The following is a 14782-nucleotide window of genomic DNA, read 5'->3' on the forward strand; positions in this document are numbered from 1 at the left end:
TCCAGGGACTAGCCCTTTGAGGGGCAGATGCTGGAGAGAATGGAGGGACGCATAAAGGAAGGCTCTGAACTTGGGGAGCAGAGGGTCCTGATTGACAATCCTGCTGACATTCTGGTCATTGCTGCGTATTTCCTGCTGGTCATTGGTGTTGGCTTGTGGGTGAGAAGTTGAGGGGGGGTGTTGATAGGGAATTGCTTCTGGGGCTTGAGGGTGAAGATTTAGGGAGACCTCGGAGAGAGGTGGGAGAAGGGTACTTGGATAGTTGAGGGAGAAACCTAGCTCCAGTAGGCAAGCAAATCTTTAACTCTTTGTCTTCACATGTTGTGGACGATGCAAAAGAGGGTAGGGGGTATCGGTGGGTTTTCATTGAGCTAAGCGTTCTGAACGAGGCCTCTGTTCCCCTGTCTTCATTATGGCTGCAGCCCATATCTGAAGCCGCCAGGTACGTCAGGCTGGAAGCCGGCCATATTTAGGCTCCTGCAGTTGCACTAGGATTAGGGCCTGGCTTGTTTTGGGAGTCTGGGAGGAGGTTGGGGGTCAGGAGACAGACAATCTAGGGAGCCGAGTGCTGGTTAATCTTCAGCCTGAAGCAAGGCTGAGGAATGTGTTGAGGAAGCTAATGGAGTCCAAAGCTGTGCCCCAATTCCAGTTACCCCCCCCCCCCACTTCTGTTTCCCAGTCTATGTTCAGAACCAACAGAGGCACCGTTGGTGGCTACTTCCTGGCAGGACGAAACATGGTGTGGTGGCCGGTGAGAGGGGCTGGGCCACGGGATGGGAGGGACCCTAGAGGAGCAGCCAGCCTCGCTCACCCTCATTTCTGGCCACCCAGGTTGGTGCCTCTCTCTTCGCCAGCAACATTGGCAGCGGGCATTTTGTGGGCCTGGCAGGGACCGGTGCGGCGAGCGGCTTGGCTGTGGCTGGATTTGAGTGGAATGTGAGGTCTTGTTTTCTGTCATAACCCACCCCAGTGGAAACTCCTGGGAAGACCACACCGTGGGGAGGTTCCGGGTGCGGGGATCTGAATGAGTTGGAAAAGCCCAGTTGTGGGGTGAGGTTGGGCGGGGAGCAAGGATCACGTGCTAGCTTGCAGGCAGTAGAGCGCAGGTAGGTCCTGCTCCTGACTTTCTGTATACGCCAGCATCAGTCCTGGTCGGCCTTGACCTAGGTACTCCACTCTGAAGTGGGCAGGTAGCTCACAGATGGAGAAGTACCTGTCCCCATGTTCTTTGGGACTGTGGTCTCTGAGCATCTCGAGACTGGATTGAAGTCTTTTGTGAAAACAAGGAGGCCAAGCCCTGGGACTGGGCTCATCTCCGAGGGTTGGAGAGATGACAGTTTGAGCCTTCCTGGAGGAGATCTCTGAACTGAGCCTTTGAGGATAAAATGCTTGGGTGGGTGGAGGAGGGGAGGAGCCGGGCAGATGCCGAGTCAGTCTGGAGAGTCAGCGCACACAGGTTTATTTGCTAGAGAGGTAGGGAGGGGCCGTAAGGCCCTCCTTGGGGGAGACTGGTGGGAGGTGATGGCCTGTACGTGCAAAACGGGCTCTGGTTAAGGTACCAGGAAGAGGTCAAGATTCCGTTCTCTGCCTGTTCAGGGCCCAGGCTCTCCGGTGGTTGTCCTCTGGGTCCTGGTGTGAGGACTAGTACAGGTCTGCTTTAAGATGCGAAGACAGAAGCGCCCTGGGCTGTCCCTTGTTCCCACAGGCGCTCTTTGTGGTGCTCCTCCTGGGCTGGCTCTTCGTGCCTGTGTACCTGACCGCCGGTGTGATTACAATGCCTCAGTACCTGCGCAAGCGCTTTGGGGGACGCCGCATTCGCCTCTACCTGTCGGTGCTCTCACTCTTTTTGTACATCTTCACCAAGATCTCGGTGCGCATGTGCGGTGGGCAGTGGAGCAAGAAAGGCAGAACCACCCAACGAGGATCTTCAGAGAGCTCTGGAGGGGGCGGGACCAAGGAGAAATGCAAGAATCATGGCGGGGGCGGGTCGGGGGGGCTGAGAAGAGGAGGTCTGAAAAGCTGTGGGCACAGTGGTTAGGACCCGGGAAGACTAGGTCCTTGAAAACTGAGTGGACTTTTGAGGTGTGGCCACATAGGATGGATGGATGGTTTCGGGGGCAGGAGGTGGACCTGCATCACTCACTGCCTTTGCCTCTGATCTATGCTTGTTCTCTCCTGAAAGGTGGACATGTTCTCCGGGGCGGTGTTCATACAGCAGGCCCTGGGCTGGAACATTTACGCTTCCGTCATTGCACTCTTGGGCATCACCATGATTTATACTGTGACAGGTGGCTGACTGCGCGGGGCTGGCGGTGTGGGGCGGGGAACTTGGGGCTGGTGATAGAGTTGGCTTGGAGGTGATTTGGAAGCTCCTGCCCTTCTTGGGTGGTGGAAGAGTTGACTTGGTCAGTCTCCAAGATCTTTGGCTAAATCTGCTACAGTTCAGGATCCCAGATCACACAGAGAAATTGGGTAGAGTGGTACCAAAGCCGGCTTGGAGGCCTGCTGCAGGATAGGATGCAACCAAGGGCTGGGCCTTAGAGGAATCACCCCCGCCATATTACCCAGTTGAGGAAATAGGCGAAGGAGTGTATTGTGGGAATCTTGCACCGCATGGATTCCTGGCCAAGAAAGCATCGGTGGACTCTAAAACCCAACTCTGCTTCCTGGTACCCCAGTGCACAAACTTAGCATCATTTTTATAACGTTTGTTCTCTAGAATGGGTACTTCTCAAAAAAAAAACATGTGTGCCAGGGTCCAGCAGCTGTGCGCTCCTCCACTGACTCGGGGTCGTTGCAGGAGGGCTGGCGGCACTGATGTACACAGACACTGTGCAGACATTTGTCATTCTGGCCGGGGCCTTCATCCTCACTGGATATGGTATGGGGTTTACCCAACGTGGGCGGGCAGGACTTGGGTCTGTGCTGTCACAGAGCTTTTAACTTAGGGGGTCGGAATCTTGCTTGTCTCTGCCCATGTGGGTCCTAAGGAGGGCCTTAACACTTGGGCCAGATCCCCTGACAGCCTTGCCTGCACAGCTTTCCATGAAGTGGGCGGGTACTCGGGTCTCTTCGACAAATACCTGGGAGCAGTGACTTCACTGACGGTGTCCAAGGATCCCGCTATTGGCAACATCTCCAGCACCTGCTATCAACCGAGGCCCGACTCCTATCACTTACTGCGTGACCCGGTGACGGGGGACCTGCCGTGGCCTGCACTGCTCCTGGGACTTACCATAGTCTCAGGCTGGTACTGGTGCAGCGACCAGGTGAGGTCAAGGTTTGGGGTGGTGTGTGTGCGCACACCTGGGACGGAACTTTGAATGTCCCGTGCTGGTTGACAGGTGGGCCTGACACCACCCTTTGGAGTTAGGTTGAAGGCAGGGCCTGAGCTGATGGAATCACGCCAGGGTGGATCTAAAAGTCAGAATCCACTGGCAGGATCTGAGGATGGAAATGTAGTAGGGGGCTCCATAGAGGTAAAGGTTGAACTAGAGCAAGGGTGAAGGCTAACGTCAAGAGGCCATGAAGAGTGGAGGCAAGGCCTGTGTGAGTGAGGTACAAAGATGCCCATGTAGCTGAGCACCCCCCCCCCCCCCATCACAGGTAATAGTGCAGCGCTGCCTGGCTGGAAAGAACTTGACTCACATCAAAGCTGGATGCATCTTGTGTGGCTACCTGAAGCTGATGCCCATGTTCCTTATGGTCATGCCGGGCATGATCAGCCGCATTCTTTACCCAGGTAACGTCTGCGTCACACCAGGCTCAATAGTACTGTGCCCCAGTCAGCACCTCTACCTTCTTGTGCAAGGACCCAAGTGCCTGTCTCTTATACCATCCTAAGACTTGGGAAGCTGGTCTCTCGGTCCAGCATGCCACCAGGAGCACCATCTCTAGGGTCCCCAGTCCACACCAGGCTTCAGAGGTCCTCCTTTCCCGAGTAGTCTTTCCCAGCCACTTGTGGCTTCTTTCTTGCAGATGAAGTTGCATGTGTGGTACCTGAGGTGTGTAAGCAAGTGTGTGGCACCGAGGTGGGCTGCTCTAACATCGCCTACCCACAGCTTGTCGTGAAGCTCATGCCCAATGGTGAGAGCTGGCGGTGGGTTGCCTTTGGCCAAGCCTGCGGAGACTCCCTATGGGAGGGTCGCCTCTTGCCAGTCCTTCACCACCTTGAACACACCTTGAGTGGCCCTGGCCTGACAGCTCTTGTTGGCCACAGGTCTGCGTGGACTCATGCTGGCAGTCATGCTGGCTGCCCTCATGTCCTCTCTAGCATCAATCTTTAACAGTAGCAGCACACTTTTCACTATGGACATCTACACCCGCCTGCGGCCTCGTGCGGGTGATAGGGAGCTGCTGATAGTTGGAAGGTATGGCCTGGGTCCCATCCCCTGCCCCATAAACGAACCTGGGGTGTGGGCATGGAAGACCAGCAGGGCGACCGGGAAGGCGGGTCCTTGGTGAAATCCGATCGTCTCCAACCGCAGGCTCTGGGTGGTCTTCATTGTGGCGGTCTCAGTGGCTTGGCTCCCTGTGGTGCAGGCGGCACAGGGCGGGCAACTCTTCGACTATATCCAGTCTATCTCCAGCTACCTGGCCCCCCCAGTGTCCGCTGTCTTTGTGCTAGCGCTCTTTGTGCCCCGAGTCAACGAGAAGGTGAGGGGGGCTCACGTGTCGTGGGGACTCTGGGTGAGGCTGGGGCATCTTGAGGAGGCTAACGCTCTTTCTCCTGCAGGGCGCTTTCTGGGGACTAGTCGGGGGCCTGCTGATGGGCCTGGCACGGCTCATACCCGAGTTCTTCTTTGGCTCAGGTAGCTGCGTGCGCCCCTCAGCGTGCCCAGCGCTCCTCTGCCGGGTCCACTACCTCTACTTTGCCATTGTGCTCTTCATCTGCTCCGGCCTCCTCACACTTGTGATTTCCCTGTGCACTGCACCCATCCCACAGAAGCATGTAAGTGCTGGCCTGCGGGGGCCTGGGAGACCAAACATGAACTGTCCAGGATGGAAGGGCCCTCTTCACCCTTTAGCCAGTTTGCTTCCAGGAATGAATGCCACAGAGAAAGACTCAAGGTTTCATCCCGAGTCTTGGTAGGAGAAGGCTGGGACTGCAGTGTCAAGTTTTATTTCCAGGGCAAGCACATTTATTTACTTAAGTGACATTTGGGGGAAGCAGAACAAATGACAATGGCAACACGCCGTGACCAGAACTTTAAGAGCAGTCTGCAGAACTACAACTCTGGGTGTAGACACAAAATCTGGGGCGAAACACGGAACTGGGCAGGGCCACTGTCTTGAAGACTCAGATGAAGAGCTTGAGGTGCAGTGTGAAGGCAAAGGCCAGCCTGGAAAGGAGTCTTGAGTGAGCCGAGCCTAGGCAAGTGTGCAGGCCAGGCCGGGGGCTAGGGAGGCAGTGACGAAGTTGGTATGCCAGGATGGACCTGGGCTGGAGAGCAAAGCTCCACCGGTCCCTTCTCCCTGACTTCCCAGCTCCACCGCCTGGTTTTCAGTCTCCGGCACAGCAAGGAGGAACGAGAGGACCTAGATGCTGATGAGTTAGAAAGCCCGAGCCTGGCCCCTGTGCAGAATGGGTACCAGGAACATGCAGTGGTGATCGAAGGTAAGGCACACCCCAGCAAGTGTCGTGGGGAGCTAGGGGAGCTGCCTCCCCTCACACTAACTGTATACGCCCCATTTCTTCCAGAGGTCCAGCCCCCAGCCCCCAGCCTGCTCCGCCAGTGCCTGCTCTGGTTCTGTGGAATGAGCCGGAGTGGGTCAGGGGGTCCTCCACCCACTGGTGAGGAGGTGGCTGCAACAACCAGGAGGCTAGAGGACATCAGTGAGGACCCTGGCTGGGCCCGTGTGGTCAACCTCAATGCTCTGCTCATGATGACTGTGGCTGTGTTCCTCTGGGGCTTTTATGCCTAAAGTCAAATGTGTTCCGTACCATGAGCCTGAGCCTCAGAGAAAGTGAGGGTAGGGACCTTGTGTGGGTCTCAGAAGAGGAAAAGGGGCAAGAATGTGGTGGGAAGGAACGGGTTCCCTTCCTTTTTGCCTGGGCTCCGGTCTTTGATTGGTTGTCACTTCCCACGAGGTGGTGGCCAATTGGTCACAGCAGTTTGCCTATGCGAAAATAAAGTCACCCTTCTAATACCCTGTTGTGGCCGAAGCAGCCTTGCTCCAGGCTCCTGTCCTGGGTTCTAGGCTCCTGTCCTGGCTCCAGGCTCCTGTCCTGGGCTCTGGGTCTCTAGCCGGGCTGCTCATAAGACCTTCTTTTCTGGAGACAGGGGCCACGTGGCCCTCCACTCATCCACTTCCAGATGGTGCTTCTCTGTCTTCCAGCCAGCAGCCTGCAGTCCTGTGGAGAGGTCACAGGGTGAGGCCAGGAAGGAGGCTCGGGCTGAACCTGGGGACGGGTTCAGGGAGCGGAAACACAGGCTGGTGCAGCCTTTTGCCCTGATTGGGATGATCTATGGCAGAAGATGAGGCTAAAATTTCATTTGCGTAGTCAGAGATCAGCTATAGCACATGGAAAGGGGCAGGGTGAAGTAAGTGCTTTAAGAGCAACCAGGTTTATAGGCTACCAGTGCCGAGAGAGCGTCAGAGACCATCCTGCACACCAGTCCTGTAGGTAGGGAACAGAGACCCAGGCTGAAGACCCAGGCAGGGCCCAAGGCTGAAGGAGCCCGGAGCTGGCGTTACCTTTCAAGAACTTTGGGAACAGTGTGTCCAAGACCCGATGTGTCTCCCTGACGAGCATCCAGCTTTCTTTCTTAGGACCTGGTGGGTGTAAAATCAGAAATTTTCATATTCTCATCGAAACAGCCAGCCCATCCCTTCTCACATCTGCAGTAATCAGCACTAGACCAGGAAGCTCTTACCAGCCCGAGCCTGCTCCCTCAGCTCCGCCAGCTCATTTGGAAGTGGTCCACCTTCCTGCAGGGCTCCAAGAACCAGCCCGTGAGTGGCAGCCCTTAAGACAGCCTCAGGGCCTGCTACTTGGCTCAGAACAACCTGGACCTGGTCTGGAGTGACCCAAGGGACAGACAAAGATCAGACAAGAACTGTTTCTCAAAGCCGTCCACTCGTCTTTCCGAGTCACTCCTCTGCCTGAGGCCACTGCCAGGCGTGGAAGTCCCGCTCTTCCCTTCCCAACTTCAACTTGAGTTGCCTCTTCAGCCAAACTCAAATGCTAAGTTTCCAAGGACAATTTCACAGTAGCTCCAAGAGGAAATTTCTTTCACCAGTGACAGTTAACACCCTTAACACACGACAGACAATCAGCGATCCTAAGAACGGGTTTCCCTAAAAAGGACCCAGGGTAAGAGACAAAGTGATCTCCAGAGAAGCCAATGGGCCACAGTCTTATTTGAATATGTTACAGTGTACAAAGTAGTATTTACATAATCACCCCATTCAGTCCTTAGAAAAATGCCACAATAAGGCAACTTGTGGAGTTGGGGATTTAGCTCAGTGGTAGAGCGCTTGCTATCTATCACTGGTTCTCAACCTTCCAGTGCTGCAGCTTTTTAATACAGTTCCTCATGTTGTGGTAAGCCCCACCTGTAAAATTATTTCATTGCTACTTCATAACTGTAATTTTTCTAGCTATGAATTGTAATATAAATATCTGATATGCAGCCCCTGTGAAAGGGTCATTTGACCCCCAAAGGGGTTGTAACTCACAGGTTGAGAATTACTGTTATAGAGAGATACAGTGAATTCATTAGACATGAAGCTATTAATTTGAATGCATCAAAATTTTAGTCTAGAGCATTCTCTAGGGCACGAGGCAGACTCCCAACTGTCCAGAGTGAAGGTCGGGAGTCAGGGGAGTCAGTGAGGTGGGAGGGGGCGGCACTCACTTCGTGACTGGTCCCAGCGGAGGAGGTATGGTTCCTGATGCCCTTCGACCAGCTGCTTCAGCTCAGAAACACTGATGGAGAGAGGAGCGCACTGGCGCAGGGGGAGCGGGCGGGGGACCCGCTCCGTCACGCCGCGGCTGTAACTCTCCGCTTGCCATTGACCTTCTGCCCACTGCCCATTTCTTCTATTACTTTGCCCCATTCCCTCCCCTCTCCGTCCTCTATACGGTCCTCCATCTCCCCATGCTCCACCCTTCCTTCATCTGGAAGCATCTCTTGCTGAAATCATTATTTAGTTTTGTACACGCACACCATGCATACTGATCAGTTAAATCCTCCCCATACCTCCCACCCCTCTCCATCTTCCTTCTCCCCACAAATCTCTCTCTCATATTTGCTATTTATTTTGTTGTGTGGCCCACTGAGATTAAACCACGGCCTTCTTTACGACCGGGAACTTGGAGCTATAGTTAAAGCCTGGTTGGCTCAGCAGTGGATACATGACTAAAGACAGTGATTTTCCCTTCTCACAGAACCCGTTAATAGCGAATGGTCCTCCTCCTCGGCTGGCTGGTAGGGCCAGCCTTGTGTGGGTTTAGCGCAGGTGACTTTGGCTGTGAGTTAACGACTGCACTGGTTGTACTGTGTGGTGCTTAGTTTTTGGCAACTTGACACAACCTGGAGTCACCGGAAAGAAGGGACCTCAACCGAAGAGTTGCCTTGGTCAAGCTGGACTTCGGATTTGTCTGTGAGATACTGTCTTGATTGATGACTGGTTTGGAAAGGACCAGCCCACTATGGGTGACACCGTTCTTACGTAGGCAGGCAGGGTTGCGTAAAAAAGCTAGCTGAGCATGAGTGAGCTAGAAAACAGCGTGGCTTCTTAGTCCTGCCCTGACTTTCCTCGATGACTGATTGTGACCGAGAAGTACAAGCCAAACAAACCCTTTCCTCCCCAAGTTGCTTTTGGTCATGGTGTTTATGATAGCAAAAAAGTGAACCAGATCATACCAAGTGTAGAAAATGGTATTTCAGAGCTCTTTATCCTATTTTCCAGATCTTACATACTTCCTGCCCCTTATTCCACAATTTTCCATGAGTCTTAGAAGGGATGGTGTAAGTGACTGGTAAGGAAGGTCTACATCCTCCATTTATTCTGTGCACCTTGGGTGGCCATGAGTTTCTGCATTCACCACTATTCATAGGAGAGGCTGAGGGCTGTTTTTGTCTGTGGGTATATACAGAAGTGTTTAGAGGGCAGTTTGCTGCTAAGACACATCTAATCTATTCTATTCACTGCTTCCCTCAAGCACTCGGGCTGATCTCTAAGCCTGTACAGTGACAATAAGAAACCTCGAAAAGGCTATACAGGAAAATCTGACCACACATCAGTGTGTAGCTGAAAACGGGCATATGTGGGACGTGCGGGAAGCAGCAGTGAGACAGGGGACACTGGGACACTCACCTGGAGACCAAGTGGTGTAAGGGAACACCCAGGGACAGAGACAGGGATGGCCAGAAACCTGTAGGAAGCTGTAGTCAGAATGCTCAGGCAGAGGAGGAAGGCTGGGAGATGGGGGACAGGGGACCAAAGGGTTGGGTCACCTGTCCACAATGGCTCCATCTGATTGGCTGAAGCAGGCTCAAGTACTTCTCCCCTCTGAAGGAAGTGCTTTAGGACTAGCTGGAGCCGGCTTTCATTCAAGGTCTCCAGGACGAGGGCCCGGACTGCTCGGTAGTTGGCGTAGATGTGGAGAGCCGTCAGGAGGATGAAACAGCCAAGGCTGAGGCTGAGGCAACAGGGTAAGGTAGCTAACACACACAGGAAGAGGCTGAGCTGGGCGTCTCTCCCCCGGCCTCGCTCCTGGCTTACCTGGGGCAGCTGGACACCAGAGGAAGCATCAAAAGGCTGACCAGGAGCCCTGCTAGGTTCACCACGGTCTCCTGGAAAACAGCGGAGAAACTGAGCATTAGAGGGCTTCCCTTCAGGCAGAGGGGCGGCCTTGGGATCCTTTCTGCTTCAGAGCCAACCTGGGCTCCCTTCCTTAGTGGGAGTGCCATCTACATTTTTAATGTTTTGGGGAGTGAGCCCGCTGTTTAAAAGATGCTGGGAATTTCTCTGCTCAATAGACACAGCGTCCTCAGAACACCCGTGGGACATAACTTTGTTGCTTCCAAGAGTCATCTGAATTCCTACGCTGGGCACTCTTGGCTGTTTTTCTGGTTTTCTAAACAACTGGTTTTCTACTGTGTGTTGGGAAAGGTGGATCCCTCTGATTGCTTGGTTTCCAATACTGGCAACAAGGAAGCCCAGGAGGACAGGAACAGGCCTTGATCTTGACTTGTGAGCCAAGGAAACCAGAGCCCTAACAGCCAGATGAAGACATCCTGGGGAAAGCGCCCTGCTGCCGGCCCCAGGGCATTATTCAAGAGTATGACCTGGGATGCCTAACTACTGGGGTTCTGGGAAAAGCTGGTCTTGGCACACAGGGGCCTCCCGAGGCCCAAGAGCTCTTTTTGCTCCCAGCTTTCCTTGCAAGGAGGTAGGCCAAGGGAATGAAGGCTGCCTGCGTATGAGGTGGTAAGCCAGGGATGGAGGTGCTGGGGAGCTCGGGAACAGAAAGGCCCTGCTTTGGTAGGTAGACAGTCAGTTCCAGCGGCCGCGTGAAGGGCAGCAACACTATGTGAGCGTGTGAACGCAGGCACCTGGAGAAGCTAACCTCCAGACAAACGTGGAAGGAGCCAGGTTCAGAGGAAGACCCCCGCCTTCCTTTACCTCGGCGTCATCTGACAACAGCATTCTCCAAACAGTCAGAGAAATAGGGGGGGAGGAGGGAGCGTGTGCATGTTCACGAAAGAACAGCTTGGCTGGGTGCCTCATGAACTCTTTCCTCAGCTCCACAGCCCACTTCCTTTCTCGGTAGACTTTTACCCCCTTTAAACAATCTATTTCTATTCCAGGTCTGACTTAAAAGTTGTGATGTTTTTCTCCATCTTCCCTCCTGGAGATTGCTGGGATTTTTCACTTAACTTGTACTGTTTTTCTCTTCAGGTCTAATAAAACCATCCTTGAGCTTCCTTCTCAATCTGTTCCTAAACTCTCATCACTGAGACTCAGAACCCTCACAGGGAATATTAGTTTCCCCTGTAAAACATGGTAACCTGGAAGGGATTCCAAGGGGGCTCCTCAAAGATTCAGTTCCCTGTTGTCCAGATTCCCTTCAAAGCACCCAGTCCAGGCTTTATCTTCTGTCCTGCCTCAGGCCTTGAGGCTCGGCGCCCAGATCCCTGGTGCCCACAAACCTGGCTGATTTCTGTGAGGGCAAAGCCCAATATGAGGGTCCAGAGCCCAAGTGAGGGTAACGATGGCGGAGTCCCTCTTCCTAGTGGGCCTGCCTTTCTGAGGTGGGCGATGGGGCTGCAGGGTATGTGGAGGCGGCAGTGACAGCCAAGAGGCACACCCACCCAGTGTCCCCAGTGATCCTGGCAATGCACTTGGTCAGCATCCATTTGCATATCCCAGTCTTTTCTACATTCCTTTTGTCCCTCTCATTCTTTAATCTCAGACCCACCCACCAAGAGAAGCAGCTCTGGGCACAGAGGCTGCTATGAGCTGTGTACCTGACCCCAAGGGTTCAGGCAGGCGGGGTCCAGGCAAGATGGAAGCACCACAAAAAGGTGCTGAGGCTTGAAATCAGGATCAACTCTTTTAATAACTTCATTTAAATGAAATGCTGTCTGTGTATTCCTGACAATTCTGGTGATGTCTCTTTTTCTTTATAAGATCTATAAAATCAGACTGTGACCATGCCAAATACCTCCCTCTCATTGGTAAACAGATTTAGAATTGGGTCGCTAGATTTTTGTGGCCCAAATGGGTTATGTTTATTATCTTTTTTGTTTTGGTTTGATTTTGGTTTTGGTTTTCGGGACAGGGTTTCTCTGTGTAACCCTGGCTTTCTTGGAACTCTCTCTGTAGGCCAGGCTGGCCTCAAACTCACAGATATATTCTCCCAAGTGCTGGGATTAAAGGTGTGCCTTTACTGCCCAGCTATTATAATCTTAATAGTGATAGAGACATTGTATATTGTTTAACTTTATGTCCTGTTTATAGTCAATTCACACCCAGATGGTCCTGTGAGACTCCTAGCTCTATCTACCTGGGTCCCTCTGATCACCCTCCAAGGCCTGAAGTTAACAAACGTGGGAATCCCAAACTCCCCATATCCTGCATTATACAATGCCTGTTCTCCCTGATTTTTCTTCCTTTATTCTGCCCCCCTCGGTCTCTACCCAGGCACTCTTTTATTAAGAAGGGGTTAATGTCTCCCGGGTGTCCCCACCATCATGTGATAAAGTGAATGCTAATGCCACTCCTTGCAGGATCTTACTGCTTACAGCTTTGAATGTTGGCACCTACTGGTGCCTCCCAGCTTACATTGCTTTTCTCTACAGGGACAATTCTTTTTTTTTTTTTTTTTTTTTTTTTTTTGGTTTTTCGAGACAGGGTTTCTCTGTGTAGCTTTGCGCCTTTCCTGGAACTCACTTGGTAGCCCAGGCTGGCCTCGAACTCACAGAGATCCGCCTGGCTCTGCCTCCCGAGTGCTGGGATTAAAGGTGTGCGCCACCACCGCCCGGCTCAGGGACAATTCTTAATGGGGCAAGGGCTTATAGTCTGGGGTTCTATCTCAATGGACTCAAGGACTAAGGAGTGGCACTAGGAAAAATAAACTATAGAACTGAGTGGTGTATTTGGTGCTTGTGGTCCTGATCCCATGTTGTCAGGAAACCTAGGTCTCTGTAGCTAAGAGAACTCTGAATTTCTGATTCACCTCAGTAATAGGTGTCTTCTCTGTAACAGGAAAACAGTTATCTTCCAGTGAAATGATCTGGAGGTAAAACACAAACAGAAAACCACACCCATTCTGCACTTTTAACCTGTACAGTGATTTAAAAAAGAAGAGTTTGAACCCACTTGTTTCTTTGCCTTTCTCCATTTTTGTTTACTTTTTAGAGCATCTTAGGAGACGGTGTTCAACCTCAGTACAGGAAGCGCCTCAGAGATGCTAGCAACATCTGCACCCAGTGGTTTGGGATGAAAGAGAGAGGAGGAGGTGTCCTGGGGAGGGGAACACAACCCACGGTTTTAATTCTCTTGGGGCTACACTTGGGGGCTTGTCCTCAAGGATGTTTGCGTAAGAGCTAAAGACATGAAGATTGGTCTTGGGACCAGAGTGGTATCAGGGGACGTTCTACTTTACTTTGGGGGCTCTAATGAGGCGGGCACGCACAGGAGATACTTGGTTTTGGTTTACACACATCTATCTCTTGTTACAATGCACTGGGCAGCTGGGTTACACACACACACACACACACACACACACACACACACACACACACACACACACACACCTTCCAGTATTCCCTGCCCCTGGTAACCATCAAACGCAGACAGTTTCTATTCAAATGTATCCACTGTGTATCCAGGTATAAAGAGTAGAAAGGTCATCTGGCCCGCACTGGTTTGGGGTGCATGAGCAGTCAAGATACCTTTTAGGGAGAATTCCCTATTTATCATCTCAAGTCTACATACTTGAGTTTACATATGACTGAAATTGGAAGCGTATGGGAAGGGGGCACACATAGTAGAGAAACAATTACGTAACTGAACCTATTAATCAAAATATTGAACAACCCAAACTATGCCGGTTACTAATCAGTTCCTCCTTTCCCTAGGCACCATAAAAAAAAAAAAAAAAAAAAAGACACCAGGCTGTAGCCCAGGGTCCTTGAGTACTTTCACTGTGGCCAGCTGTCAATCTTGACTGTATCTCATTTTAATCTGTATGACAGCTTAGTTCCAGATAAAGTTATCTTGCTTCTTGTGCACATCTCTGCAAGCTCTAATTTCCAACTCTTGGGCTAAGAAGCCAAGAACCTGAAAACGCCGTGTCCAGTCCCCAGCCACGGACGACAACACCAGTACTGCCTCTCACCTTACACTTGCTGCTATGACATGCTGGGATGAAGCCCTAAAATGCAGGGAAAAAGGGCCTAATATTTCACTGTAATCTCTGGCCTCAATACAAGCTGGAGAATGAAAAATCTGGCCAAAAGATAAATCTTAAACTTGAATGCCTTCCTATAGCTGGATTTATTTTGTACAAGTCAAGGGAGGTGATCTAAAGCCCCACTGGGCACATATGAGGAAAGAAAGCTTCATCTACTCCAATGTCTATAGCACGTCTTGGAGGTAGGGGAATGCCAGGACCCTCAGGAATAATTACTGTCCGTGTTCCTTTTTAATCATATACCCTCAACAAAAGCCGGACAGTGTCTCTGGAGAGTCCCCAAACAGCAGTCGGCCTCATCTAAGTCTACGTCCTGTTGTGACTGTCTGTTGTCTGACAGTGACTTAGAGACCCCAGTTCCCTGCCCCACTGCGGAACAGGTGCCGCATTCGCCCTGTAGCCTGCCCAAGGGGACGCTCCTCACATCAGCCGATTCCTCTTTTTTCTTAAACTGCAAAGACTATTCCTAAACTTACTAGCTCAAATAACAATGCTATTCTAAGATCTTTCAATAATACAGGACTCTCAGCAACCCCACCCCCAACTGCTGGACCCTACCCTTTCCATGTTAAACAGCAATGACCTGAAAAACCCATCCCTGGGCCGGGCGGTGGTGCACACCTTTAATTCCAGTGCTCGGGAGGCAAAAGCAGGCAGATCTCTGTGAGTTCGAGGCCAGCCTGGTCTACAGAGTGAGTTCTAGGATAGCCAGGGTTACACAGAGAAACCCTGTCTCAAAAAACAAAAACCAAAAACCAAACCAAAACAAAACAAAAAGCCCATCCCTGACTCAACCTTCTTATAGATGCCAGGTTCTAGACACACAGACAGAGGGCAGCCTACAGACTC

General features: G+C 52.0%; 2 protein-coding genes across 4 annotated transcripts in view; one reads left to right on the top strand and one right to left on the bottom strand.

Annotated features, from left to right (window-relative positions):
* Positions 1-6150, top strand: Slc5a2 (solute carrier family 5 member 2). Of its 2 annotated transcripts, XM_076553430.1 has the most exons (14): positions 1-159; positions 680-751; positions 832-936; positions 1706-1870; positions 2183-2288; positions 2801-2881; positions 3040-3269; positions 3607-3742; positions 3979-4086; positions 4220-4370; positions 4488-4656; positions 4736-4951; positions 5488-5617; positions 5702-6150. In XM_076553430.1, the coding sequence occupies exons 1-14, from the start codon at positions 28-30 to the stop codon at positions 5923-5925; spliced, it is 2025 nt and encodes a 674-aa protein (XP_076409545.1). In that variant the 5' UTR covers positions 1-27; the 3' UTR covers positions 5926-6150. The 2 variants fall into 2 exon arrangements, with proteins under 2 accessions (XP_076409545.1, XP_042136893.2); XM_042280959.2 differs by having other exon boundaries at positions 5488-6150.
* Rusf1 (RUS family member 1) overlaps positions 5107-14782 on the bottom strand; it is a 26493-nt gene continuing 16817 nt past the window's right edge. For both annotated transcript variants that reach the window (XM_006977002.4, XM_042284274.2), the window contains exons 7-13: positions 9736-9806; positions 9468-9652; positions 9328-9385; positions 7863-7933; positions 6879-7022; positions 6700-6777; positions 5107-6355 (exon numbers count right to left, since the gene is read on the bottom strand). In XM_006977002.4, the coding sequence (XP_006977064.1) occupies positions 6258-6355; positions 6700-6777; positions 6879-7022; positions 7863-7933; positions 9328-9385; positions 9468-9652; positions 9736-9806 (705 nt within the window). In that variant the 3' untranslated portion in view covers positions 5107-6257. The remainder of the gene's footprint in view (positions 6356-6699; positions 6778-6878; positions 7023-7862; positions 7934-9327; positions 9386-9467; positions 9653-9735; positions 9807-14782) is intronic.

The sequence above is a fragment of the Peromyscus maniculatus genome, chromosome 1, assembly GCF_049852395.1.
Source record: "Peromyscus maniculatus bairdii isolate BWxNUB_F1_BW_parent chromosome 1, HU_Pman_BW_mat_3.1, whole genome shotgun sequence".
Taxonomy (NCBI): Eukaryota; Metazoa; Chordata; class Mammalia; order Rodentia; family Cricetidae; genus Peromyscus; species Peromyscus maniculatus.